The sequence below is a fragment of the Crocodylus porosus genome, unplaced genomic scaffold (assembly GCF_001723895.1).
Source record: "Crocodylus porosus isolate Cpor-Errol unplaced genomic scaffold, CroPor_comp1, whole genome shotgun sequence".
NCBI classification, from domain to species: domain Eukaryota; kingdom Metazoa; phylum Chordata; order Crocodylia; family Crocodylidae; genus Crocodylus; species Crocodylus porosus.
The window spans coordinates 4,422,922-4,450,252 of record NW_017728913.1 but is presented as its reverse complement, the minus strand read 5'-3'; the positions used below and the strand labels follow the sequence as shown (position 1 = coordinate 4,450,252).

At 41.3% G+C, this 27,331-nt stretch overlaps 1 protein-coding gene across 3 annotated transcripts in view; it reads left to right on the top strand.

Moving 5' to 3' along the window:
• INPP4B (inositol polyphosphate-4-phosphatase type II B) overlaps positions 1 to 27,331 on the top strand; it is a 385,552-nt gene that overhangs the window by 49,650 nt on the left and 308,571 nt on the right. For all 3 annotated transcript variants that reach the window (XM_019534402.1, XM_019534401.1, XM_019534403.1), the window contains exons 4-5: positions 16,693 to 16,811; positions 19,034 to 19,150. In XM_019534402.1, coding sequence (XP_019389947.1) covers positions 16,693 to 16,811; positions 19,034 to 19,150 — 236 coding nt within the window. The remainder of the gene's footprint in view (positions 1 to 16,692; positions 16,812 to 19,033; positions 19,151 to 27,331) is intronic.

Here is a 27,331-nt window from a genome sequence, read left to right as displayed (position 1 = left end):
GTGCTAAAAAAACGACTTTCTCATCAGGCTTATCTTCAACCTTGTAAAGCTGCTGCTGCTGCTGCTGTTGTCTTTGCAGTTTTTTGACATCTATATTGCAGTGCCATTTGGGGCCAACAAGGTCAAGGCTCTTTTGCTAAGTGCTATACAGACAGAAAGTAAATGACAGTCTTGCCCTTAAGAACTTTCAGCCTAAGGGTATGTCTGTATAGCAGTTACATATCCATGCTGCTTTTAACTTAGCTAGCTTGATTACAGGTATTGATCTGACTGTGGCAGAGTGGAACTTAGTGAAAGCTGCAAAACCTGCAAGGGTGAATTTAGCCTGTGCTGAGCTCTTTGTTCCCTAGATTGCTACCAGTACCGAGGGAAGCTAGTTTAAAGATAGTTGTGGTATTTGTATGTTATATTGCAGTTGCTGCAATTCATGTTTCATGAAATGCATCAAGTAGGTCATTCAATCTTTTCAGAGAAATATGTCTAATACAGTCCTTAGGTTTCATATTGTTCATTTCTGGTTCCTTTACTCTGTGAAGGAAACTTCTTTATAGGTGAATAAAGAAGTGTGATTTGAGGATGCATCTGATGATACAGTGAAAAAGAAAAGGATTTATTTTGGTATGAGTAGTTTGTGGCTCCAGTAAAGCATTATTCAGGAAATCACTCTCACTGTTTTCCTTTCTGCTACAGGAATTCAGATTGGTGGTTACCTTGCAACCTGTTTCAAATATAGTGCATACATTATTAGAGCATAATATTGCACATATAAAAACAAATACCTCTTTTGTCAGGTTGTACCAGTATATAAATGTTAATGCAGAAGATAAATATCTTTTGTGTAAAAGGCAAAGTCAGTGTATCCTGGTGAAAAAAAAATCTAAATTAAGAATCAGTTAGAGCTCTTTACGTACAGTTTGCTTCCTCTTGCATTGGTGACAAGTCTTTTCCTGTTTGCTTTTTTTTAGTTTCAGTCAAAATAAGCCTGCAGGTAGGAACCAGTGGAATACATTTCATTGGTAACATTTTAAAATAAATTATTCAAAGGTTTAATGTTTAGATCTAGATCTTGAATTTACTCTTTTTTTGCGCAATGGGAAATCTGTGAGCAGAATTCTCATGAGTTTGGACCTTTACTACAACAGGTATTAGATATGACTGAATATTAATAGTGCTAAAGTGGCAATGGTTGCCACTCTTTCTAAGGGATGTAAATTCTAGGATGGTATTCTAAGCTATCAACATGTGCCAAATTAGTTATAACTTTGGAATATCACTGTCTAAACCCATTGTATTTTGTGTAGAAGACTCCAAACACTTTTACAGCAGGTCCCCCCCAGCCCCCAGATTTTCTCCTCTTTCTCTCACCAGTGAAATGAAGTCACCTCTGGACCCGTGGGCCAGAATGGGAATGCCATTGTTAGTAGTACCAGCCACTAGATGGTTTAGAGATAGAAAGTAAGGAGGTAATTAAAAATCTAAATTAACTGCTAAAGTTCTGCTTTGCTATTATTATTCCAGTTGTGTTTTAGCAATATATAGTATTTTATGTTAATATTAAAATTCTCTACAAGTACTGGATTTTTACCCCCCGCAATCAGCATGGGGGAGAAAAACTTTGGTCTTATATTTGTCTACAAGAAAACATAATTAAATACATTATTTATCATTAAACTGCTGCCAAAGCATCATGTGCTCAGTAATGGAAACCAACTATAAAGTTCATTAAATACAGTCAACACTGAGCATGTCTATAAAACACATGGCCTGTAATGGGCAAACATATTGTTGGCAACCTACTATAAGGATAGGGTAGTGCGGCCCTTCTGAGTAACATATGGCAGTATCCATTGTGCTTAGCCCCCCTCAGCATCAACTTTTTCAAGGGGTCCTCATATATTTAAGGTTGTTTTATATTCAAGTAAATATGGTACTTAATAGAAGTATGGAAATAATTTTTGTAAAGGCGGAATTAAAAAAAAAGAACATATGACTATACTAAAAAGTTAACCTAGAGTCATAGAGAAGTAGGACTGTAAAGCATGTCCAGAGATCATCTAATCCAACACCCTGCCAAAGGAGGATCATCCTTCTTCAAGCCATTCCATACAACCATAATCCAAATTGTACATAAGATTACCCTCAACCCTGACACAACATCTAACACCATAACCTGCCACAGGTAAAGTAGGGGAACCACAGCAGCCATGCAGCTATCGGACCTGAGGAAGGGCAGTTGATGCATGAAAGTTTGTCTAGCAGCTCTTCGAACTACACAGTTGATCCAGTGAAAGATATCGCAAAAAAAATCCTTGCCTGTCAGGCATTTCTTGGACCATCTCTAACATAGCATAAAGCTACACATACACTAGTAGCTTCCAAAGTGGAGTGAATTTATAGGATTTATCAACTGTGCCATCTTAATTTTTTAATAGAGGTGGCAGTTTTATCTCAGACAAAATTGGGACCTCACATCTCAGTGTATTGGAATGTATAAAAGAGTAAGTTTTATACCCACTGGTAGGAGGGAAGTTTGTATGTGTACTACAGTGGTTATGCATCAGGCAAGGAGCGCTGAGCTCAGTCTGAAAATACATGTGGAGATCCATGGCATAAGGGTGTGCTCATAAAATGAACTGCTCAAAACAGAACATGCAACACCAGCAAGTAATAAATGGTGCACCATTCAGATTTACTGTTGGAGCAAAGTTGTGTGCACAGAATTGCACCTGGATCTTAGTGCCCAAAGAGAGGTGCATCAGTAATTTGCCCTTGGCTATCCCTTATAATGAACATAATGGAGGACCATAAACAAACTGAGCTTCCCAGAGTGATCTGTGTGCCACACAATGTACCTCAGGTTCTAAGTATAGCAGTGGTATCACTACAGGGTGAAAAGGTTTTATTAATTCCTCGTGTAAGCTAGAGCAGGATGACCTTCTCCTTTCATTGTAATGTATACACAAGCTAGGAAGTGTGTATGCAGCAGTTGGTGGTGGTTACTGAAATCCTAGATTTCAACTATGGTTCAGAAGTGATAGCTTGTGCTCTGATCAAGTCTGAGGCACCCACTATTCCACACACAGGATATAACAAAATACATTTTTCTCTAGTACTGCAGATGCCAACCAAAGTGATCAGACTGTGTTCTGGAATAGAAATTTTCGATATTGACCCTGGTAATTTGAGCTAGATTTGTTCCTTTCACATGCAAATAGCCTCTATGGGCATAGCCAGATGAGTGCAGTCATGCAGTATGTGGCACTGCAAACATCTTTGCAGTGCCACATACCGTAGTCTGGTGTTCTCCATGCTACGAGGACATGGTGCCTGAGTGTTTGCTGTGCTAGGTTTTTTTCTGCAGGTTCTTTTTTACTACTAAGGGTCGAAAAGACCCACAGAAAAACAAACAAACAATGGTGCAACACACACTGAGCCAGTGCACACTGCTGAAAAGCAGAGCAGGACCACCCAGAGTCACGCTGCAGCTGCCAGCCAGGCTCTTTGTAGCAGAACTGCCACAGCTGCAGCCCTGAGAGGCCCCCAGGACGTCACTCCAAGTAAGGCTGCTGGGGTCCTCCTGGGGCTGCCAGGACATGGCTCTATAGGCTACCTCTAGTCTGCAGGCCTTATGACACCCCTGTCCTATATTGATGGGTGGTTCTGAGGCAAGACCTTCCAGTTGCTTTAGCACTCCTGTCTGAAGAGGGACACTGTAACTTTCATGCGGCTAAGGGAGGCCATCTCTTTCTTATAAGCAGTTTGTTATTGCTATCAAGAAGGTGGCTATCCCAGACTGCTGAAGTTCAGAGGTTGACCAGTTTAATATTGACAAGTCAGTTGGTGGTTTGTGCAGAAATGATTTATGTGGGTTATCCACATGTGGTGAAGGTTGCTAGTGATCCTGAAATAATTACTGGCTTTGAGAAAATACATTTTCCAAACAGTCTTGGTGCCTTCAGTCCCATGCACCAGTACAGGATGTCACCCCAGTGCTGTCCCCAGCCTCCCCTACCCAACCCAGGGCAACTTGCTGTGCACCAAAGTGTGCATGGCATGTTCTTCCCCCGGGGACAAGTAGTGGTGGTGCAAGAAGCGCTGCAACTACTTGTTCCCAGGGAACCAAACATTGACACATGTGTGGACATGCCATATGAGTACAGCTGGTATTAGGGCTGTACAAAACAGCACCGTTCCACTTCGACTTCCAGTTCAACAGAACAGTGTTTCATTTCAAATTTTGTTTTGAAAGCACTGTTCTGTTTCATTTCATCGAAATTGTTTCAATGCTGTTTCGACCTTTCGCCCATAGGCTATTCTGCACCCAGCACCAGCCAAGAACCCCTTGTTTCATTTCAAAGCTGTTTCAAAGGCTTTTCTTTCATTTTGTTTTCGCTGTTTCAAGCCTGAAATGCATCAAAACAGCTTTGAAACGAAACCTCAGGTGAAATTTCGCACAGCCCTAGCTGGCATCTCAGCTTTCAGATTTTCACATCTGTGGCATCTCTGCTCACACATTTCCTCCCGTGCAGTGCAGGCTTACAGCATTTTCCTACAGTGGCCTTCATTTTCTGTCACATGGTCACAGTGGCTCATGCTAGACACCTTCAGCCACATCTAAAATGACTGAAAGTTTGTTCTAGTTGCAATATAGCAAAATGATGGGTTTTTTTCTTGTGGACTGTAGCAGGGTACTAAAAGGTGCCTGTTCCTTTAAGGCCGAAGCAGTCTGCTTAGCCAGCAGAGCTCTCCAGCCCTGAATTGCCGGGGTAACAGCATAAGGAGGTGATTGGGTAACACATGCAGGAGACACGTGACCGAAAGGAGGCAGGGTTTGGGCTATATAAGCTAAGAGCTGGAGCTGGCTGCATACTCTCTCTGGCAGCTGCCAAAGAAGGAGGTCCTGCCCATTGAAATTGTCTGAGAACTCGTGCTGCCTGCTTTGTTACTCACGTGGTGCAAGCCTATAGGAACCTCACAGGTACTAGGCTAGAGTGTGTGCTGTTATTAAGGGAGTTGGTTTGATCTCAAAAGAGAACATGACACTGTTGCTAATACTTAAGTTATAACCTAGAGGCTTTTGTTTGTGCTTCTGTTTACACCAGAGGACCAGGATGAGGCTAAAGGGGGAGGTTTGGAGGCATCGTTAGTGCCTGGAGAAAGGGTTCAAGGATTTGAGTTGAGTAGTGATAGGCACAGAGACTGAGTGATGTCCTAGAGCCGGAAGGGCTTGGAGATGAGGGCGCAGAGAGCCCAAGAGCCGGAGGGGTGTAGATACAGAGGTGTAGAGGCCCTCAGTGCCTGAGGGAGGCTGAAGTCATAGAAAGTAACAACACCTGCAAAGTTTGGGACATGATAGGGGGAGGCTGGAGTTGTGGATAAACCCTAGACATCGTGATAGTAAAACAGGCAGCCTCTCGCCTAGAAATAACTTATTCATTCCATCAAAGGCGTGCAGGCAAAATACTTGGGCAGCCTTTCCAGACAGGTGAGCAGACCAAGGTAACAACTGGCCTTGTGATATACACCTGTTATATGGACCATACTGACTTATTACTTACAGGGGACTGTTATTGTTATGTTTGTCCTTTTGCAAATTTATACTTACAGACATCATGTAGATTGCTGTTTCATTGTCCCTAGTCTAACTGAAACAATCCCTCTTTTCATTCTTCTTCTGTGAGCTCTGGATGGTAATTGTGCTCCCACTGGTAATTATTGACATCCCCCTGAAAGATATTAACTGCCTTATGCATGTACACTTCAGTTGAACTCTAACTTGGTTACCATAACAACCAGTTGGGAATGCCAAGGAGCATCTATTTTGTCTGTATTTTCACACATCTCTTCCCAGGGAGATGAGGGCAGCAGTCTGGGACCTTCTACTCAGAGAACAGGAAAGGTTGCAGGTAAAAAGTGTTCAGGTGTATCTGCTTGAATAGGTGTTCAAGGTGTACTTTTCTCTTCCTGCCATTAAGACTGTATCTTCTCTACACTGATACTTCAGTAATAAGGTTGTGTGTTAAGACTTCTGGGATTGTATCTCATGGTTTTTAGCACAGAATTAACCTCACTGCTTTATGAATTGTCACCATAGATTGGGAGAACTTCAAAGGCTCTCCCAGGCCCTGACACAGAAGTGTGATTAGCCCATTAACACACAAGCTGAAGCAGTTATGGCTTCATGCTCCGTGTTTCCTTCTGTGATTGCTGATCCAGCTGGCATCCAGACATAGATCCAGCTCAAGACATTGACTTGTTCAAACTGTTTCTACTGTTAGTGCAGTGTCCTTTTCCATAACTATGCCATGCTGGCTTTTACTGATCAGACCTGAGAAAGAAAGTCTTTCATTCAAAAGCTTGTCTAACTCTAACCCAACTAAGCAGTTGGTGCAATAAAAGATAGCACCCTAAGAAATCCTTGCCTCTCTCAGTTCCTGGACCATCATGGAGAGCATGATATGTGGTGAAGGGCCTTAATGAGATTGTGTAGGGTGCATTCAGGGATAGGGGGCTGGAGACAACTGATATAGATTGGTAAGGGCTCTGGGATCCCTCCTACCAGTGGTGTCAAACTCTTCTATCCCCCAGGGGCACTTGTGGACCATGAGGTTCTTCACTGAATGGAACTGGACTGCAAAGAACCACTAGGGCTGGATGTGGACCTGGCGGAGGGGCAGGCAATGGCAGAAGGGGTTTACATAGACATTGTTGCTCCACCATGCTTGCTCTTGGGACTCCATTGCTAAGAATTCAGTGTCAGGCCATGCTGCCTCACCTTGTCCCCAAATTCCTAGCCCCTCTGTGAGTTCTGAGGGTTGGGTGACATGGCTCTACAGGCTCTCTCTAGTCTGCAGGCCTTATGACACTCCTGTCCTATACTGATGGGTGGTTCTGAGGCAAGACCTGCCAGTGGCTTTAGCACTCCTGTCTGAAGAAGGACACTGTCACCTTCATGTAGTTGTGTGGAGAACTTGTCACAACCCTTCAGCTCCAGGATGTGCAGCTAAGGGAGACCATCTCTTTCCTATAAGCAGTTTGTTACTGCTATCTAGAAGGTGGCTATCCCAGACTGCTGAAGTTCAGAGGCTGAGCAGTTTGATGTTGACAAGTCAGTTGGTGGTTTGTGCAGAAATGATTTATGTGGGTTATCCACATGTGGTGAAGATTGCTAGTCATCCTGAAATAACTGCTGGGTTGAGAAAATTAATTTTCCAAACAGTCTTAGTGCAATTACTGACACGCAGATACCCATTATATGCCCCTCCTTTGCCAGCTTCCCATAAGAAACATTTTAACATATGAATTGAAAAGGATATGGCTTGAATTGGAAAGAATACAGTGTAGATGATGCCAAGCTGGCGGGGAGTAATAGAGGGATAGGATTCAGAGAAACCTAGACAGAGTGGAGGATTGAACCAAAAGGAATCTTATGAGGTTCAATAAGGCAAAGTGCAAATTCCTGCTCTTAGGAGGGAACAGTCCCATGCACCCGTACAGACTGGGGACCAACTGGCTCAGTAGCAGATCTGCAGAAGAGGACCTAGGAGTTACAGTGGACAACAAGCTGAATATGAGCCAAGAGTGTGCCCTTGTTGCCAAGAAGGCTAACGGCATGCTGGGCTATATTAGTAGGAGCATTACCAGCAAATCGAGGGATGTACCATATTTTTCGGACCATAAGACGCACTTTTTTCCCCCCAAAAGTGGGGGGAAAACGAGGGTGCGTCTTATGGTCCGAAAAATACGGTATTTATTTCCCTCTATTTGGCACTGGTGAGGCCACATCTGGAGCACTGTGTCCAGTTCTGGGCCCCCCACTAGAGGAAGGATGTGGACAAACTAGAGAGAGTCCAGTGGAGAGCAATGGAAATGGTTAGGGGTCTGGGGCACATGACTTATAAGGAAAGGATGAGGGAGCCAGGCTAATTGAATCTGAAGTAGAGAAGACTGAGAGGGGATTTAATAGTAACCTTTAACTACCTGAAGGGTGGTTCCAAAGAGGATGGAGCTAGACTGTTCTCTTTGGTGGCAGATAACAGAGCAAGAAGTGGTCATTGCAGCAAGCGAAGTTTAGGTTAGGTAGTAGGAAAAACTGTCACAAGGAGGGTAGTAAAACACTGGAACAGGCTGACCTGAGAGGTTGTGGAATATCCATCCTTAGAGATTTTTAAGATTCAGCTAGACAAATCTTTGGCTGGGATGATATAGTTGTGGATGGTCCTGCTTTGAGCAGAGGGTTTCATAGTTGTTGGCCTAGATAACCTCCTGAGATCCCTTTCCACTCTCATTTCTTATGATTCTATGATTATGTAGGTGCTGATGAAAGAATGTATCATGCATATAATGCTGTTTTCAGGCTATTAGGTTAAGCCATCACTTGAACTACTGTCACCAGCTCTGATTCCTAATTGCCCAATCATATTCAAAGTGCACCACTACTTCTCTCTTCCAGTCTGCTCTATCAGCTGTTTTTGCATTTTTAGGCAGTGCTCTGACCTGTCTCAAAGTTCTTATGCACCCCACACTGTGGCTTGTCCCTAACTCTTTTTCTTTTCACCTCTAAGTTCTAACAGGACTGGATGGATATCTTAATCCAGCTGAGATAGATGGCACTGCAAAGACTATGAAAAAATGCTTATCTAGGGGCAGAATGAAACATTTTTCTCCTTTTAACATTCTGCCACAGCAAGACCCTAAGTCTCCTGTCTTTGTGTACCCTTTATTCTGTCTGTCTGCTTTTGCCTGCTAAGAAACAGATGCATATCAGGTCACCTGCTTACCAGAATACTAGTAAGTATGTCATGCATTTTGGTCTAAGAAGGATTTGGGTTCTACAGAACAAAAACCTTTTATTAGCTAGAGAAAAGCATCTATATATGTTGAAGAGGATTACCATGAGGAGGGAGAGAAGTATGGGAAGTTTACCTTGCTGAGGAGTCTCATGGACTGTCTTGTGTTTCTTCCGAACAAAAGATTATCAAATGTACTCATCTAGGAGTGGACAAAATACAGACACATGTAAACAGGATGCTGTACAAGGATGTGGAAGTAAACTTCCAGCCCACCCTTTATCTCCCCAGATATTCAGCTGGTACTATCAAGAGACTTATTAAAGAGCTCTGTACTTAATACAGGGATAGGCCATACAATGGGCTTTATAATTTGGATATCTTGGACAATACTTTTGCACTTGTGGGATACGAAGAGAAAACTGAATGTAGTGCAGGGCATGTCCAAATTCTGCTTTTGCTGTGACAGGCAGCACTGTGCTGAATGACACCACTGCTCTGCATGTGCTACCTTCTGACCAGTTTGATTAGTTCTGTCTTTCAGCAGAGCTAATCAGACTACTTAGAGCACCACATTATGTTGCTTTTGCTTTGTGACATGGTACATATGGAGCAGCATGGCATATTTAAACAGGGTATCATTTACCCTGTAAATAAGATGTATGGTAAATAAACTGTATAAATGTGCCTATAGATATCCAGGTTAGTTTGTGTCATGTGTCCCTTTGCATATATGATTGTTTGGTAATCCTAATTTGAAATGCATATGCTACTATGTGCCATTTCAGCACAGTGTGTGCTAAAATAATGGGTAGCTACTTGTTGCATATTCAGTTTTTTATCTCCCTTGAATTCCATCTTGGTTTGAATGTGGGTGTGACAGGTGGGAATTTCAGGGGTGGCCGTGACATGCCCTGGTTCCCCATGACAGGGCCAACTCTGCCCTGAGAGTACCTACTTATCTCACCCGCCATGCCTTGTGGGTATAATAATAACTGGGGAGGCTGCCGCCGAGCCTTTGTACGCCAATCCCAGTCCCACTAAACTAGATCGTACTGGCCTTGGGACCCCTTGCTAGGTCCCTGTCCCAGACAGTGCCTCACAACACCTCGAGCCTTATGGGCTAATTGCATGGCTCCAAATCCTATCCTTTACCACACCCCATGCCTTGCAGATGTAATACAAATAGTTGACTCCCATAGCCCTTTCTAGGGGCCAAACTCTGCCCCTGCACCGGGTCTTTTCCACGTCCCTGTCTGTTGCACCTCTCTGGCACTGGGCCTTCTGGCCCCTGCGTCTGCACGACCCTATAGTGCTGGGCCCTACACAATAGGGTGCCCTGCCAACTGGGCGCTAATGAGGCCCCTTATAGCCTCATCCCAAAACCACCATTCAAATAATAACACAGACATAAGCCCCTGGGCTACAACACAACAGTTATAATGATGACTGTGTTCTGCCCCTTTAAGAAGGTAAAACTTTCATCGTAGGACACGCATCTCCTTGTCCTGGGTCAGCAAAGCAGGCAGCCAAATGTCTCTGGGTAGCTCTCTAAAGCTGCGCTCCTTCCCTTGGCAGTCTCCAGAGAGAGTGAACTTGCTAACTCCAGCCCTGGGCTTATATGTCCCCAGGGCCTTGTCTCCTCCTGGTTACCCGACTGCCGGCAGGTGCTGGCCAATTAGCCCATTACGCTGTTGGCCAAGCAACCTGCAGCTGTGGAGCTCTGTCTAGCCTGCTGGGCTTGCTGGCCAGGCTGATTCTACACTTAAAGGAGCATGCATATCTTAGTGCCCTACTACAGTGGGGAAAAAGGGGGCCAGGGTAATGGTAAGGCTCCTGCCTCAACTAAAGCCACGTTTCCATGCAGCACGCACAGTTCTCTAGAACAGTAACTCCATTAATCACAAACTGGTAAAAGCCTTCCTTATTTATAATGAAATTTGTTCCCTAATTTTAACAAAAGTGATGTTAATCTCTAAGTCAGCTGTGATTCTGTTGCCAGTCCCTCTGTGAGTCCTTCTTTGACCCCGCTTCCTAAGAATTCCATGAACAAAAGACCAAGAATGTTCCTCGAGCTCTAAGAAGTCGTATGGAGACAGCTCTTTTGGCACAGCCTGGACCAGTGGTCTCTTAGGGCTCTATCAGCCTCCTACTTTACAATGGGCTCTGTGCTCATGGGCCCACAATCAAATTCTTCGTTATAGAGCAGATAGATGGTGGTTTTCCAGACTTGTTAGTGATGTATTTCTCGCCCTTACCGTATATGGTGTTCAATTTTGTATTCTACTCTTGCACTGAATTGCAAATCTATACTCTTTCTTCCTGTGTCATCTCACTGAAGTTGTTGCTATACTGATGGTAATTTCAGAACTGTGGTGTACTTCTCTGGTCAGCTAGCAGGATGTCCTGACAGCATGTTGGTTTAAGTACTTGAGTGATCTGCTGAAACAAAGCAAGCTTGTCTCAGTGGGCGAAGGAGGGGGCAGTGATGTTAGCATCTTCTATCAAGCTGAGTACTGCTGCAGTCAACGGGGGATCTCAGAAGCAGTCTTTAGCCCAGGATGGCATGCAGTCCTAAGGCCCACAGCCTTGCTAGGCCCTCTTTTGTTTGTAGGTGTTAGGGAGTTTGGGATTAATATCTGGACAAGAGCCCTAGTTAGCTCTGTTGTGAAGGCAGAAAGCATGTGGTTCAAGTCTAGTACAGAAACTGCCAGGAGCAGTCTAGCTGTGATAGCACAGAGCTCAGCATTTGCTGTTTTACCTTAGCGAGCTTCTTGCTGCTGTGTCTAGACTGCTACCAGTACCTGAGCAGTTGCTTACAAATTAGCTTGAGTATTTAAGCTGCCTGTTGATGTGAATGTTTCAATTCAGACTGCTACCATCTGTTGTTTCAAGCTGTATGTAGACTCTGGAAGATGCTACTGAAGTGGTTACTCTTGATTCCTGTCTTCAAGATTTTTTTCAGTAACTACAGAGGCCACAAACTTCCTTTTTAGATGGAAGTTTAGGTTCTGGTGCAACTCCATGAGGATAATCCAGCGGTAAATCCCTTCTACAATCTTGACATTCAGATAAATAACAAGCCCCAACAAAATGCAGAGCAGTATGCTGGTGCAGCAGAGAACAGATCATAATATTAAATGCTGCAGGCCTCAAGAACCAAGTATGATTTAATCTTGGAGAGAAAAAGGCATTTTGATGAGAAGTGTGTGTGAAAGAACAGTATAAAATCACACAAATGAAATAGCAGAGGAATATGCTCTTTCTTTATACTGCAGATTGTACAAGCATAATTTTAGTCTTGATAGTGGAATAGAAATGGTTAGTCATGGAAATGGAACAATATTTTAAGTACTCTGTCTATACTTTTATTCTTTTGAAAGTAAACTTTGTGTTGAAGGGTAAAATGTATTAAAGATGTGCTTGTTCTAAGGCAGTTTCTGCTGCATTTATACTATAAAACCGCTTTTGTACTGTAAAACAGTTCTATAAAGAGTCTGCAAGATTTTGTAAAATGTATAAATATAATCAGGCTCCAGTGTAATGCTGCTTTTCTTCCTGCATTGCCACACACCAATTAACTTGAACATCCCTCATTATTTTATGCCCAGTGTTCAATGCCTGCCTTTCTTTCCTTTTGTTGACTTAATATTATGGGACCTTTTTTCTCCACGTCTTTAGGATTTTTTTTATCCCTAGTGCTTCTTGTTTCTTAAGCTTTCATTGTGCCCTGGTGGACTTAGCAGAAACAGGATCATCATCAGGATGAATGACTCAAGTTTTTGAATACTGAGTCAATGGTCACAATGAATCGATTCATATACCTTTAGTGAGCAAGTACACGCTGCAGTGTCTCAGTGCACTGTTTTCTGAGCGCTGTTGAAAAGTATTATAAACATGTATTATAAACATATACTATATATATTATACTATTTTACTAACAGTATCATAAACATACACTATTTACTATATTATAATAAAAGTATTATAAACTTTATTTATTTTATTATTATAAACTATCTGTGTGGTTCAGCTTAGGGTATGAGGGGGAATTATTTATCTTTTGCCTTGTATATTATACTTCTGTTTAAGAATAAAAGCCTTAGAGTGCATATCAAGGTTGTTTCATTTGGGTAACTGTTTATTTTCTAAAGTAGTTAGTTAGCCATGTTAGCCTGAAGTCAGGCAGAAGACACAGAAAAATGCCACCTTGTCCTGCCTTTTTCCTAAAGTATATTTAGATGGATATGTATAATGATGTATAGACTTTTTATTCAGTTAACAGATGCTGGTTTTCTGAGCCATACCATAGTTCTCTTTCTCAAAGGAACATTAGCTGTTCTCTTCAAGCTTCTAAGATCTAGAGCAGTGATTCTTAACCAGGGTGCAATGAGATCCTTTTAAGAGTGATGTACAATGTTACCATTGTTAGCACACCTAACATGCCTACGCATGATTCACAAGATAAACCCAAAGGTTTCAAATGGGAATCCATTGTGTCAAAATATTCTGACCTGTTGTGGGTTTTCTTTGCAACCAAAGAATTAGTCTAATATTTTCCTGTAGCAAAAAATGAATGAAAATTAAGAGCAGGCATGTTCTGATGCATACCATGAGTCGAATGAGAAGCGCCTTAAGTTTAAACAGGTTGAGAACTACAAATCTAGAGTCTCCCAGGGATGTTGCCTATACACCTATTCAGAGGACAAGAAACTGGGAGACTGTGGTGTCGACACCAGACAGTCAAATGGGTCGCCAACTGGCTGGAGGGCTGCACCCAGAGAGTGGTGGTGGATGGGTCATTTTCAACCTGGAGGGATGTGGGCAGTGGGGTCCCCCAGGGCTCGGTCTTTGGGCCTGCACTGTTCAACATCTTCATCAGCGACTTGGACAAGGGGGTATAAAGCACCCTGTTCAAATCTGCAGACAGCACTAGGATGTGGGGAGAAGTGGGCATGCTAGAAGGGAGGAATAGGCTACAATCGGACCTAGACAGGTTACAGGGGTGGGCGGATGAGAACAGGATGGGTTTCAACACTGACAAGTGCAAGGTGATGCACCTGGGGGGGAAGAACCAGCAGCATACCTACAGGCTGGGGAACTCCCTTCTTGTCAGTACAGAGGCAGAAAAGGATCCTGGAGTCGTCATTGATGCCAAGATGAATATGGGCCGGCAGTGTGGGGATGCAGTTAGAAAGGACAACCACACCTTGTCATGCATCCACAGATGCATCTCAAGCAGATCCAAGGAGGTGATCCTCCCCCTCTGTGCGGCACTGGTCAGGCCGCAGCTGGAGTTCTGTGTCCAGTTCTGGGCACCGCACTCCAAGAGGGATGTAGACAACATGGAGAGAGTCCAGAGGAGGGCCACTTGCGCGGGCAGCAGGGCAGGCCCTACAAGGAGAGGCTATGGGACCTGAACCTATTCAGCCTCCACAAGAGAAGGCTGAGGGGGGATCTACTGGCCTTTTACAAACTAGTCAGAGGGGACAAGCAGGCATTGGGGGAGTCCCTGTTCCCCCGAGCACTACCAGGAGTGACCAGGAATAACGGTCACAAGCTGGCAGAGGGTAGATTAACACCTTGCTGGGGTCGTTTGACCCCAGTACTCTTTCCTGCCATGGCAGGGGGTCGGACTCGATGATCTGCTCAGGTCTCTTCTGACTCTACAAACTATGAAACTATATTGTGAACAGGATGCAGAGAGCTTTATATCTTCTCAAAGATTTCATCTCTTGAAAATTCACACTGAAGTATGACATTCCCTTAAAGAAATTATGAGCAAAGGACATGCCCTTAAACAATTTTGAAAATGTTACCCCAGGTTTTCAATGGTTGTTGTCCAAACTTGCTATATTGGCTGAGCCTGGTGACTCTTTGAAGGCCTGCTAGTCATGTTCCAAGGTAGCTTGCTAACAACCCCGAGTCCAGATTTTTTTTTTGGCTCCTACTGAGGCACTTGCAGTGGGGTCAGAGCGTATGTTTCCATGGATAAGTTCTGGATTGGAATCATAGATAGATAGATTAGAGCCTCTTTTGATGGGGTGTGGCCAAAAGCAGCATTTACTTACTCAGACTGAGTTGCCTGGCAAACTCTGAAATCTCCACTGGCACTACATAGGTTTGATAGCATCTTTTTTGCTACTCAGGTTGTCAGGCTACACATGCCTGTGTCCCCTTATCATATAATAAGACCCTGGCTAATGGGTTTTAAATATACCACCAGTGAAATTACTACTGTAATCAGTCAGATAGATGGCTTTTTCCTTGGTTTTAGTAGTCTGCTTCTTGTAACACTTTAGTTGAAGTGGGGAGCAGGGTGGCAGCTAGGATTCTGGGCAAAGCTGTAGCCTAGTGCATCTGAACTCTTCCCCCCCCCACCCCATAATCTAGTATTTTCCCATCATATTTAATGTTTTCTTGAATCGGTTCACTCCTTTCTGTATTGGCTTCTGTGCTCAAGTGACTTTTCAAAAGTTTGGGTCAAAGGAGGTAGTTTATTATCTGGAGTGCCTCTGCCACAGTACTAGCTTGGGACAGTGAATACAGACTTGCAACTTCACTTGAAAGGTATCCAAATATTTTTCTAAAATAGTAGATTTTGAAGTTCTTCACAGCTAATCCCAAATCAAAAACATAAGTCAGTCCTTTAGGAATCGGGTAAATAGCCAGAGATCAGGACCTTGAGAGACATAGCTGGAACTAGAATTTGTTTTGAGAACTGTTACCCTCAACTATTAATAATTTGCTCGATTTACTGTTCTGAACCTTATATCCCGCTTTGCTTTGTCTTTTAAGAATGGTCCAGTCCAGGTAAGCAAGTGTGTACCTGGCCAACTTGCTTCGCTAATAACTTTTTACAGTAATATAATGAGTTAACTTCCAGTCAGATAAGGTAATGCTAGTATTAATAGAAGTTTCAGTAAGTTGGTGACCTGTACCAGGTCCAGGAATTGCTTCTCATTTGGCATCCAAGCCTGCTGCTATCGTGCCAGCCATTTCATGAGGTCTTTGACAGACATAGAAGATGTCCATTTTCTCACGATTAGTGTCAAGTTACAGTAGGATCAGGATACAGTGCCCTTGCATGCAGTATAGCACAGTATTTCTTCTACTTCTCACTTCTGAAGGACTGTCTTATCACTGTTTTTCAGCATCCTTGCCTTTTCTGTTTCAAGGTATGGGAGTCTTGATCTAGGAAATAAGCTCATGCACATGTACAGCTCTGTGAATCTCTAATCTCAAAGCTATAAGCCCAGTTTGACAATTCATTATTAATTGAAAATGGAATTCTTCCTTATTGATCCAGTAAAATGAGATTTAATAATGCTGTGTTTATAGCCACAGTGCAATGACTCTTTCCATTTGTATCTGTTAATCACTGACAGAGCAGTTGATTTTTGCTGTCTGCTTTTAAAAATGTAGATCTTTACCCTATGATTAGTATTATCGAGGTATTGGCAATCAGGTGCTAAAAGATACAATCAGTAAAACATTTTAATTGTTTTAGAATTTTCTTAAAGTAGTTCTTTACCATGAAGTTTGTTAGACAGAAGTTGATGTGAGAGAGATTACATGGCAGATTAACTGAAAGCTCATGTTGCAACTGAAACGTTATCCACTATCACAAAACATGTGTGCGTTGATATACAAGAGCTGACGAGCCTGTCAGGGGTGGCCAGCAGGAACTGCTAATGTTAATGGAAACGAAATCTAAGTGCAGTTCTGTAGCATGTGACTTCCTATTTCTGTAAGGTATTTGCAAGGGACTTCCTCTACTGAATCGGCTCCGGTCTCTAGGGATTTGATCTAGAGCTATTGCTTAGTCTGCTTTTTTCTTTCGGTGGAGTTTTCTGAGTTTTGTTTTTAGAGTTTTTTCCCCCCCCTCTTGTGCCTTTTCCAGCATGCAAGGATCTAGTGTCTACTACCCGTGACAGGAAGCTGAATACATTTGTACAGATCTCAGTGGTACATCCAGCAGAACAGACTTTGACGAGATATTCAAATACTGAAATCGTGGAGGTGAGCTGCTTTTTATCACATTAATATTCATTGCTGAATTTTATATTATTTACTTGTAAAGTAAATGAACAGCTGAAGCAAGTTAGTACATGGTCTGTAGTAATGGAAGCATACTGGAGTTGTTAGTAAAGCATACCTGAGAATGTTCTGAAGTCCTTGGCATCTAACCAGGAAAAACAGTCAGAAATGAAGTTGCCTTTTCATGAAAGGTCTGTTTTTCTAGCAGGAGACATAAAGAACAGTCTGGGTTTTCAGACACAGATTTAGATGAGCAAGGAAATATTTGCTTTCATTAAGGAATAAAGCTATGTAATATTAAACTAAAATATGAGTGCAATGAGTTTTGGTTGAACATTTTTATTGTAGGAGAGTGTAGTACATGTAATATTCTGCTATCCATTCATTTTTCATTTATTATCCTTTCAATTGGAAACTTGACATTTTTGTAGCTTGAAAAATTTGTGCTTGCTTTTATGATTTGAAAAGGAGGGTATGTACAGATTTGAACAACCTACATTACATTTGACAGCAAAAGTTGCATGGCATTGCTTTCCTAATATTTGTCTACACTCTCTTGCCCCTTGCCCTGGAAATATTAGTGTAAGAAAAAAAACAAAGCTAGAGTTTATATTTACAAAAACATTGGGTCAGGCCACATAATATATTGTTTGATGTAATAAATGTTGGAGACATTATTAGAAGCAGGAAGTTCTCTTTCCGGATTATTTTAACAGGGAAAAAATGAATGACTTAATAAATCCAAAACACAAGAATGTTTCATGAGCTCTTTGTGATCTTCTGATTCCATCTGACTGCTTATTCAGTTGTCATGATTTGAACCATCAGCCATCCCGAAACTGCATAACTCAAGTAGCCTGCAGTACATCAGGATGGTTCAGTGCAGGCTGCCTGTCTTGATATGCTATAGGAGGTAGAATAGATGTTTCAATATTTTACACCTTTTCTAATATGGGGATAACCCAGATTCTGAACAGAATCCTGAATTTCTTGTGTTTGTACCTCTGGGTTTCTGTCACACTTCCTTACTAGTAGCTTATGAACTTCACCAAAATTTATCAAAGAAACATTTACATTGTGCAAAATCCTTCTTTTCACTTTCAGGAAATTTAAATGCATCTTCCCAATAATGTTTACATTTCATATAGAGTTTGCTTGTTTTGTTTTGTTCCTTAAAATAAATACAACAACTCTTTATTTGTGACTGGGAAATGCCAAGTAATGGTTTGATACGGTTTATTTAGAAGTTCTAATATCTTAAAAGATAGCATTATTACTATTGTTTCTCTATTTACAATTGTTCAAGAGAACTAGAAAATCATCACTTTATAGGATTCTGTCGAGCCTTATTAATTTGGGGTTGTTTAAAGGAAGGAAACGTAACATTCAGGGTCAGTACCAGAATTAGTTTTTCCCAAACTCTTTTGACTAACATACCACTGTCATCTGTCAGTGCTGCTTATAGACCACCATGCCCTCTCATTACCACTCTTAACAGAAAAGATATGTATGATTTGTGAGCTGCCCATACAGAGACTACCCATGATCTTTGGACCACAGTGTGGGAATTACTAGAATGTCATGCGCTGCACATCCTGAGCCAGAAAATTATCATGAGATGATTCATTCTATATGTATTGGGGTAAAATTCTTTTATGTGCCAGTCAGGTTTAAGATTGCAGATGAAACTGCAAAAAAAGAAAAAAATCAGTGAGTGCCATCCAAGTACATTTACATTCTTGAATTAAAAAACTGAGAGATCAATTATGAGCTAAGAAATTGAGTTAATTGTCACTGTGATACTTAAGCCCATTGAGTTCTTTTAAAATCATCCTGATACCATTCTGAACCAAATATGGGGTGTTTTAATGAAATCATCAACACTTGACAGAAGTTATACCTTTTGTCCTTGTAAATGGAAACAAAAATGTAGCGACTGTTGGCCCTAAGCAAGTACCTTTAAAATTTCTTATTGGAAAAAAAATATTTCTAAGTACTGATATAGGTTACCTTTTCAGTGTGATTAAGTTTTTGTGCTATAAAATTTTATGTTGCTGACATTGAGATAGCATTTTGCAATTCAGGTAGGTCTCTATGTTAGCAGAAATATTCTATTTTAAGAAGCCTGTAGTTTCTACACATTTATCCATAACTGTAACAGCTGTTACCTTACTGAATATAAGCTATTTACTTGTTCTATACAGGGAACAAGAGACCCACTGTTTTTGACTGGTGTGACGTTCCCACCGGAATACCCTGTCTACGAGGAGACTAAAATAAAACTAACAGTCTATGATGTCAAAGATAAATCTCAAGACACAGTAAGTATCTAGCTCTTTGTCGTGCATAAATATGGTTCAGAATTAAGTTTTCTTGTTGCCCCTCCCCCCCATCCTTTTAATTATTATTTTAAACTGAAGGAAATATATATGAGGTTCTTGGAATTGCTCTGCCTGTATGCCTAAAATGATATTTATGTATTTATAATTTCATTTTGAGAAGCACAAAGAAATTACTGAAGAAAAAAAGTTGCTCCTTTCCACTGCTTATGATGGACTATGTAGTAATGGTTAACTTCTTTCTTTCTGAGTACTTTGAACTTTTTTCGAGTAGAGAGCATATGGAATAGATTGAGATAATAGGACTGCAAATAATCTTACCGGAAATATGTTACTGATCAGATAATGCTATCCATGTCAAAACCATGGCAAAATTGAAGCCTGGTATTTAAGGTTTAAGAAAGATTATGAGTAATCAAATTTTGTTTTAATCTTTTGCATGTTGAAATTTGTAAGCCTTTCCTCACTGTCATTGTTATCAGTAATTGTCTAAGACACTCTGTATGATATAGAAAAATGTAAATCTAATCTTATAGAGACAGATTGCATATCTCTTTTGCTGGTGAGCAGTCGCTCACGTGAACATTCCTGTTGAAGTCGATGAGACTATTTGAGTGAGTAATTTGATCACCAATATGAGTCAGAATTATCTAAGCTAATGTACAGTAATGACAGTACACAAACACATTATCTAGAGGCCTTAAGTAGGAAACTGAGCATGTAACTTAGCTGTTTATCCCGATGATCCCATAAGAGAATACCCAGTTAAATTACTCCAAGTTCATAGGTATTTATGTTTTTTCTTTAATAAAGAAAGGGATGGATGTTTGTGGTGTATTTATTTTGGATTTGCAGAGAGCGAATCAATAGGTCCATGGAGCGTCAGTCACCATTAGAGTAAAAAAAGAGTAGTTGACCACCAAAGACTTGTTCATTTCTGAATGCATGGAGTGTTTTAGGAATAGTGTGTTAGATTGTGTTGTATCTGTATAGCTGAAGGTCATTTCTGATGTATTTAAGATACTGGAGTCAACATTATTATTTACTTTTTTTCTCACTATTTTAACAATTAAGGTGTTCTAAATATTGAGTAGAGCACTTTAATAATTCCAGCAGGAAACTTCCCCACCTGGGAAACTATGCTTCATGATAAAGTGGGAGAGAGTTGGTGAGGGGAGGTAGGGAGTGAGTAGACCTTTCACTATAACTCTTCCCCTTCATCACCCAGTGCAGCTGAGCAAACACTGTGGGTAGTAGTAATCTGCTGTCCATAGTATGAGCAAAGGGTTACTTCTTCCCTGATCAGATATTTGGGTGGTAGAGCTCCATGGCACCCCTTGTACAGCATGGACTATAAATATCCGTCTAGTCTTATTTAATTAATACAATTGGATAAATTTTGCAGCTTTCAAAAACTATTCCATAAAAATTACTACTTATAATTGGTGCTGTAGAATTTTACAGGATTGTTCACAAACCTGCAAGGAGAATGTTTTCCTTTTTTAAAATTCTATAGCATATAGCTTAACTTCTCATCTCTAGAACCATATTTCATTCCTGTTATATTTTATAGTACTTTTCCATCAGGGAAATTTTTTGTACCTTTAAAAATGTATATGTTTCAAATATTTAGCATCTGTGACATTGAACTGCAACATAAAAAAATAAACAACCTGTAAACTATGGATGTAACTAGCTAGTAGAATATTTGTGTCATCTTTGCTTGGACTGCTCCCTGGTAGATTTTAATATCCAGTTATACTTGAACCTTTATATGCATGGTGGCAAATAAGCTCTGAAAAAGATCATGATTAGCTTTACTTCAACAAGGCACTCACTGGAAGTCATCATATTTGTCAGTCCGTGGAATGAGCTGATTGTGAGGCTTAGGAGAATGTGGAAAGCTAGCTTGGATATTCACTGCAATATAGCTGCAACAGCACAGATCTCAGTGTAGGCCACAAAGTTTGCCTGGGTAAATGGTTTGGTGACTTGCCCATTCTAAGTTGCTGTGGCTGTGTTGGTAGTAGGAGCTAAGTTAGCTTGTTTAAAGCTAGCTTGCATTTTTTTAAGCAAACTGCAGTCACGGAAATAACTGTAGGCTACAAATACCCCAGGTCACTGGAAGCACAAAGCTAGTGCTGCTGCTACACTGCCAATAGAGGCCATCTGCCCTGAAGTCAAAGCTGTGATTGCAACTCATGTAGACATACCCCAGCTAGTGCTGTTTAGCTAGCTCAAACATCTGTAAGAGTATAGCTAAGGCAATGTACAGGGTTTGGTGTGGCTTATAAAAGCTTCCTTGGTGTAAATACTGTGGCAGCTTGCTTGTACTAAATAGCACTTTGCCATGGTTTCATTGCTATCAGTAGTCAAGCTAGTAGTTTAAACCGTGTGTGTGTGTGTGTGTGTGTGTGTGAGAGAGAGCTGAATTTATTCTTTTGACTGCGGTGAAGACAAGCACTTTGTTATTCTTTGTGGTTTCTTTTCTCCTGAAATTTAAAGCTGAAATAGTTAAATTACATATATTTTGATATGTGTAAATGTTTGATCAGTGTAATTTACTTGCCAAAAATGGGGGGGAGTATGGGAGGATTTTGATTTATTTTGTGCATAAGAGGTATAGGCCTCATGTTCAAACCCATGGAGGTGCTAGCATAGTAACAAAATGGTAGGTAAATCCTGGTCAATATGCTCATGCAAGTAGTCACAACAAGATCAAATTTTTGGTTTTGGTAATGTGCCATTAGTGCTGCCTTTTTAACAGATTACTTCAGAAGTATTTGAGGATAACCTTGCAAAATCAGAACACAGAGATTTAACTTCTCTGCTGCCTGTCATTTAACTTGCATTTATATAAGGGCAACTTTATTATATCTAAGCGCTGTGCAGCTGTTACCATATTTACAGTACTTGATATACTGGCTGCTGTAGCCACACTTTTCATATTTTGTGCAGATTTCTATTATTCTCGTCACAGTTGTGACGTGGCTGTGTGCTATAATAGAGTTTCTAATAAAATGAAACAGCTTTTATTGTTTAAAATATGCTATGCCTAGTTAGGAAGACTGTTTTATTAATTCAGGTTTTCATACAGAATGAACCTTTTTCATGAAAAGGTTGCTTTTTACTTTACTTTGTAGCAAGAATAAAGAATGTTCAGGTTAGCACTGAAATTCAAAAGATATTTTAAATTTAGCAAGCAAAACCATGTGTTCAAGGCAGCGGGTGATGCCACACTCTGAAAAATGTACAGTGACATCTGTTTCCACATCACAAAGATTTTCTTCCCATATTGCCATAAGCCAGTTTATTTATGTTTCACTGACTTAAGTCAAACTGTCTCTAAGATTTGAGAGTTGAGTTTTGCCCTAATGTTTGGGCTGCAGCTGTTCTTTAGATCCCTGTACTAGAAAGCCAAAATTAAAACCTCATAATATGGATTGTTAAAATACTGGCATTTCCCTTCTAATATGGGTCTTAGAATTCTTAACTTTCACAAAGCTTTTTTCAGTTGATTTCTGTATAGCATGCATATATTTGCACAAGTTGATCTAGCATATTTTGATGTAACATACTGAAAATGGACTCATTCTTATAAAAAATACTGTATAGCAGTAGTCAGATCATACTGTCATATGTGTGGTTGAGCTGCAGGAAGGAACTACAATATAAACAATTACTGTATATCACACTGAGAGAAGAGTATGTCTTTAGGCTTAGAGTCAAGACTCCCTCATAAAAATTAGAATACTAGAGTATTCTGCAGTAATATTGCTGAGACACCGTTGTTTCATACAGTGCAGCTGCATTTGTTTAGTCAATAGTTGTGAAATAGCTGGCATTGTTTTTATCAGGATGTATTCTTCTGTTTCCAACTCTGCTGCTGACTTGCCTTACTGGTGTGATCTTATACAAGTAACCTAATCTTTCATTTCCATAAATTTCCCATCTGAAAAATGCTCAAAATAATATTTAGCCACTTCACATAAGCCTTTGCTATAAGACTCTTAGATTAAAAGAGTTAGAGATTACGAGGCCCTCTCCACACGCTACATTTATGCAGTGATTAACGTGGTAATTGCAGCATAAATGGCTAAGGTGCTACACGTGCACTGAATTTAAGGAGCTATAAAATGACAAACCAGCCATAAAAATGTTCTACATATAAAACATTTTTATGGTTGTTTTGTATGGCTCCTTAAACTGAACATGGTTGGGGCCAGATCTGACCACCAGTTGATTGTCGGCTCTGGCCAGAGACTATACGAAGGTCTTGAACTAGTCCTGGTGAACTCCAGGGCTGAACTCCAATCTCTCCAGCCCTGGCCCCAGACCTGCAGGCACCCTGATTTCAGCTTGCCAGTGCAGGGGAAGCGTGGGATCATGATTCCCAGCAAGCAGGCAGGAGGCATAATTGTTGGGATCAGGGATCTGATCCCACTGCACCCTTAAATGAATGTATGCTGTGTTGGCACTGGATTTATAGCCCAAATACCTTGTTCTAGGTAAACCCAAACTCTCAGACTGACCACAACCTTTCCATTTGATAGTAGGTGAATTTTACTGATATGCAGTAATAGCAGATAAGAATAATGCAAACAATTCTATATCTACCAGTCTCAGGGTTGTCACCCAAAGGAAGGTACATCTGACCAGTATGAGAGCTTCACTCCAAGGTTCCCTCTTGAATGTCAGATGGCAGCAGCCTGGAAGTTAGAAGCCAAAGCCGAGTCCTCCCAGTGGGACGGATGAGATGGGCTGGTAGTATGCCCTCTGTCCATGCTGCCTTGTGTTCCCCTCACAGGGGCTCTTTTCTACTCTGAAATCCCTTCTTTTGTATCTTTTCCCCTCTGTAATGACTCTTCATTTCTGGACATTGCTGATTGGTCTCTCAGTGGTTGTCATACTGTCCATGTTTTATCATGTCATCATAATTCTTTGTTTTACAAACCCAGTACATGCATACATCCTAATTTGAGCATTACTGGTATCCTCCTAATTTGGTCTGTTCCCCAAAACTGGAAAGCCCAAGGGCTCTCAGGTGTGTGCTGTGACCTGATGCCACCAAGTCTCTTGTTATGGAACAGTGTAGTACATGCCTACAGTTTCCCAGTCTGTGTGTCTATCCCTGCCTGCCTTGAAGGCTGTGAAACTGTGTGACAGGTTTTTAGAAATCAGTTAATCCTTGCTGTTGTCCTAGACTATTATTCTAATGCATATCTACTTTACCTATAAACCAGTTCCCAAAAGCTAACCTCTAAATACCATTTTCTAGCTATCATGCCAGAGCATAAGAATGGCATGTTACAGGCTGGTTACTTCTTTGTGATCAACATGCAGAGCTGTCTTTAACACTTCATTCTGAACTTCCTGCTCATGAGAGAGGAGATTCAGAAATTCCTGTAATACGGTTCCCCAGATCAAGACAGGATCCTGTCAGATCCAGACAGAATCCCTTTACACAGATTCCAGATGCAGGAGGAGATGCAAATAAGGAGATATGAGACCACAGAGCCAGACTCTCTGGTCCTGTAGAAGTTATCTGGAAAAGGCAATACTGAGTCACAAAGAGCCAACCCTAGGGGTGAGTGGGGCCCAGGCCATATCAGCCTGTGTGGCAGGGGAGGGAAGGAAGGAGGGGGTGGTGAGCAGCCAGCATCTGTGCAGAGTGCTGGTGCCCTTGGCAGGGCTTTTCCAGTACTGTCTGAGGTGCCCTGCAAAGTACATGGCCTGGGGTAGTCGCCCCGATTCACCGCCCTCCCGCCCCCAAGGGATGGCTCTGGAATCACATGACTTGGGGCTGCAGCTCAGGGTAGCAAGTCTGCACTCTGCTAGGAACTTCTGGCATCAGGAGTCACTTTTAGGGGATGACAAAACCTGGCTTCCTGTGGATCCAAGAGATCTACTCTCATTGGCAAAGTTACCTTAACACAATGCTATGGGAAACCTGTATTATGGATTTTTTTTATCATTTCCAGGCCTAGTAATAAGAAGAAACAGAATAATCTAGCCTGTTGTTATCTGTTAATATTTAGAGCAGTAGTTATCTGTGTTAGTCCGAAGTCAAGCAGAAGGCAGGATGAGGTGGCACCTTATGAACCAAACCCATTCAGAGAGACATGAGCTTTCATGCAGTACAGCCTATTTCATGAGATGCAGTAAATGAATTTGCAGAAAGTTAAGTTACTAAATAGAAAGGAATAGAATCATTTAAACACAAAGAATAGGAAAAGGAGGAGGAAAGGAGAGGGCACTGCTGAAATGAAGGTGGGCTGAAGAGATCAAATGGATTAAAACCTCTATGTCCTTCAATGGGTTATAGAAGCTAGTCCAGATAATGGGTTAAGAATTAAGTATCAATGTTGAGACCATTCCTAATACAAACCAGTCTGTAGATAATTTCTTGTTCTACAATTTTGTGTTCAAGTTGGGGTTTTTTAAAGAGTTTTGTTGTTTAAGTACAGCTACCCTGAGGTCGGTGATGAAATGTCCAGGGAGATTAAAGTTTTCTGCCACAGGCTTTTGGGTCTTGCTGGAATTGATGTCAGATCAATGCCATTTAGTCTTTCTCATATGGATTGCCCCATCTGGCCAGTGTGGACAGCATAGAGGCACTATAGACGACTAATAACATATATGATGGTGGCAGAAAATCAGGTGAACAGATCCTGTATGTTATAATCCAAGTGTGGTCCAGGTATGATTTGGTCTATGTTTGAGGTGATTCAGTAAGCATCTGGATCTGTTGCAAGACCTGGTGGCTTGATGAGCAGAGGAGGTAGGTAGGCTTGCTGGAGAGATGTTTTAGTTTTTTTGGGGGGTAGCCTGTAAAGTAGGACAGGCTTGTACCACAAGGCTTCCTTGAGATGGTTGTCATTTTCCAGGAGGTGTTGGAGATCATTAATGATGTGTCCAAAGTGTTCAAGCTAGTAAACTTTTTATAGCTTCCTTTTCAAGGATTTATTCTTTTATACAGTTTATATGTGGTGACGTTGTGGTCTTACTTTAAAAAAAAATGTTGGAAGTATAAAATCTCTCAAAAGGAGAAATCTTGCATAGACTGGCTGAATCTGAGTAACCCTATTATTTGCTGTATAAGAGTTAGATATTGGCATGGAAAAATAAGCCCTGTTTGGCTATACTTAACAGCTGGAATTTATATGGGGCTTGTAAAATACACACAGCCATCCAAATACTAGGTTTCTAAAGCAACTAGAAACTGGAGGCATACATGGCAAATGTGCCATAACACATACCACCTATTCTGGGCCCCACAGTCCATATGTACCAATCTCTCCATTCACAATAAGCAACAACAATCACTTTATTAAACAGTTTTGTAGCTACTCAGAAAAAAATGGTTTTGATTATAGAATGTATTTTTACAAGAATAATTTCAGGTTGTTTAGGCCACAGACTGTCTTTAATTGCTGTTTCTCTTCAGCTCCCCATTTCTTATCAGGTATTCATGATGAATGCATTTACATAAGAATGTGACTTTCCTTTCTTGCCTTTGCTGGTCTCCCTGTATGGCAAAAAATCACATTGGGGTAACTGGAACGGGAGAATTTCTATTGTAAATGAGGTGCTTTAAGACAAGTAAATTTAAAAGCCAAATCTAAAGTGACAATGTTCTGTGTTCCTAGTGGGTATTGATCTATATCACAAAACCCCTGCACAATTTGGCACGATTTGCTAAATAGGCCCAAGGCTGGAATACCAGAGATGCTGCATAACAGGATTTGAAATGCATTCATAGAGATATATGTGAAAGCTTGCAAATTACCTGCATGCACTATATACCTTCCTCTAGCAAATGCTATTAGATGCTCACTTCTACAAACACCAATGTCTCAGAAGATGGATTGGCGATTCGGGTTGGCCAGGGAGAGGCAGGCACAGCTGGGCAGCTACAGGTTCTCTCGGGGCTCCTCTACCTGTGCCTGCCTCTCCCCGGGTGCATGGCTGCCTGGCCCAGACTTCCAGCACTTAAAATTAATAAATAAATAAATAAATAAAAATCCCCACGCTCACTGGTGGCAGTAGCAGTGATTGGGGCCTCTAAGGGCTCATGGCAGAGACCCCCCCCCCATACAGCACAGGGCAGTGGCAGGGGCAGTGGTGATCGCCCCCTTGCCTGGCACCCGTGCAGCAGCTGTT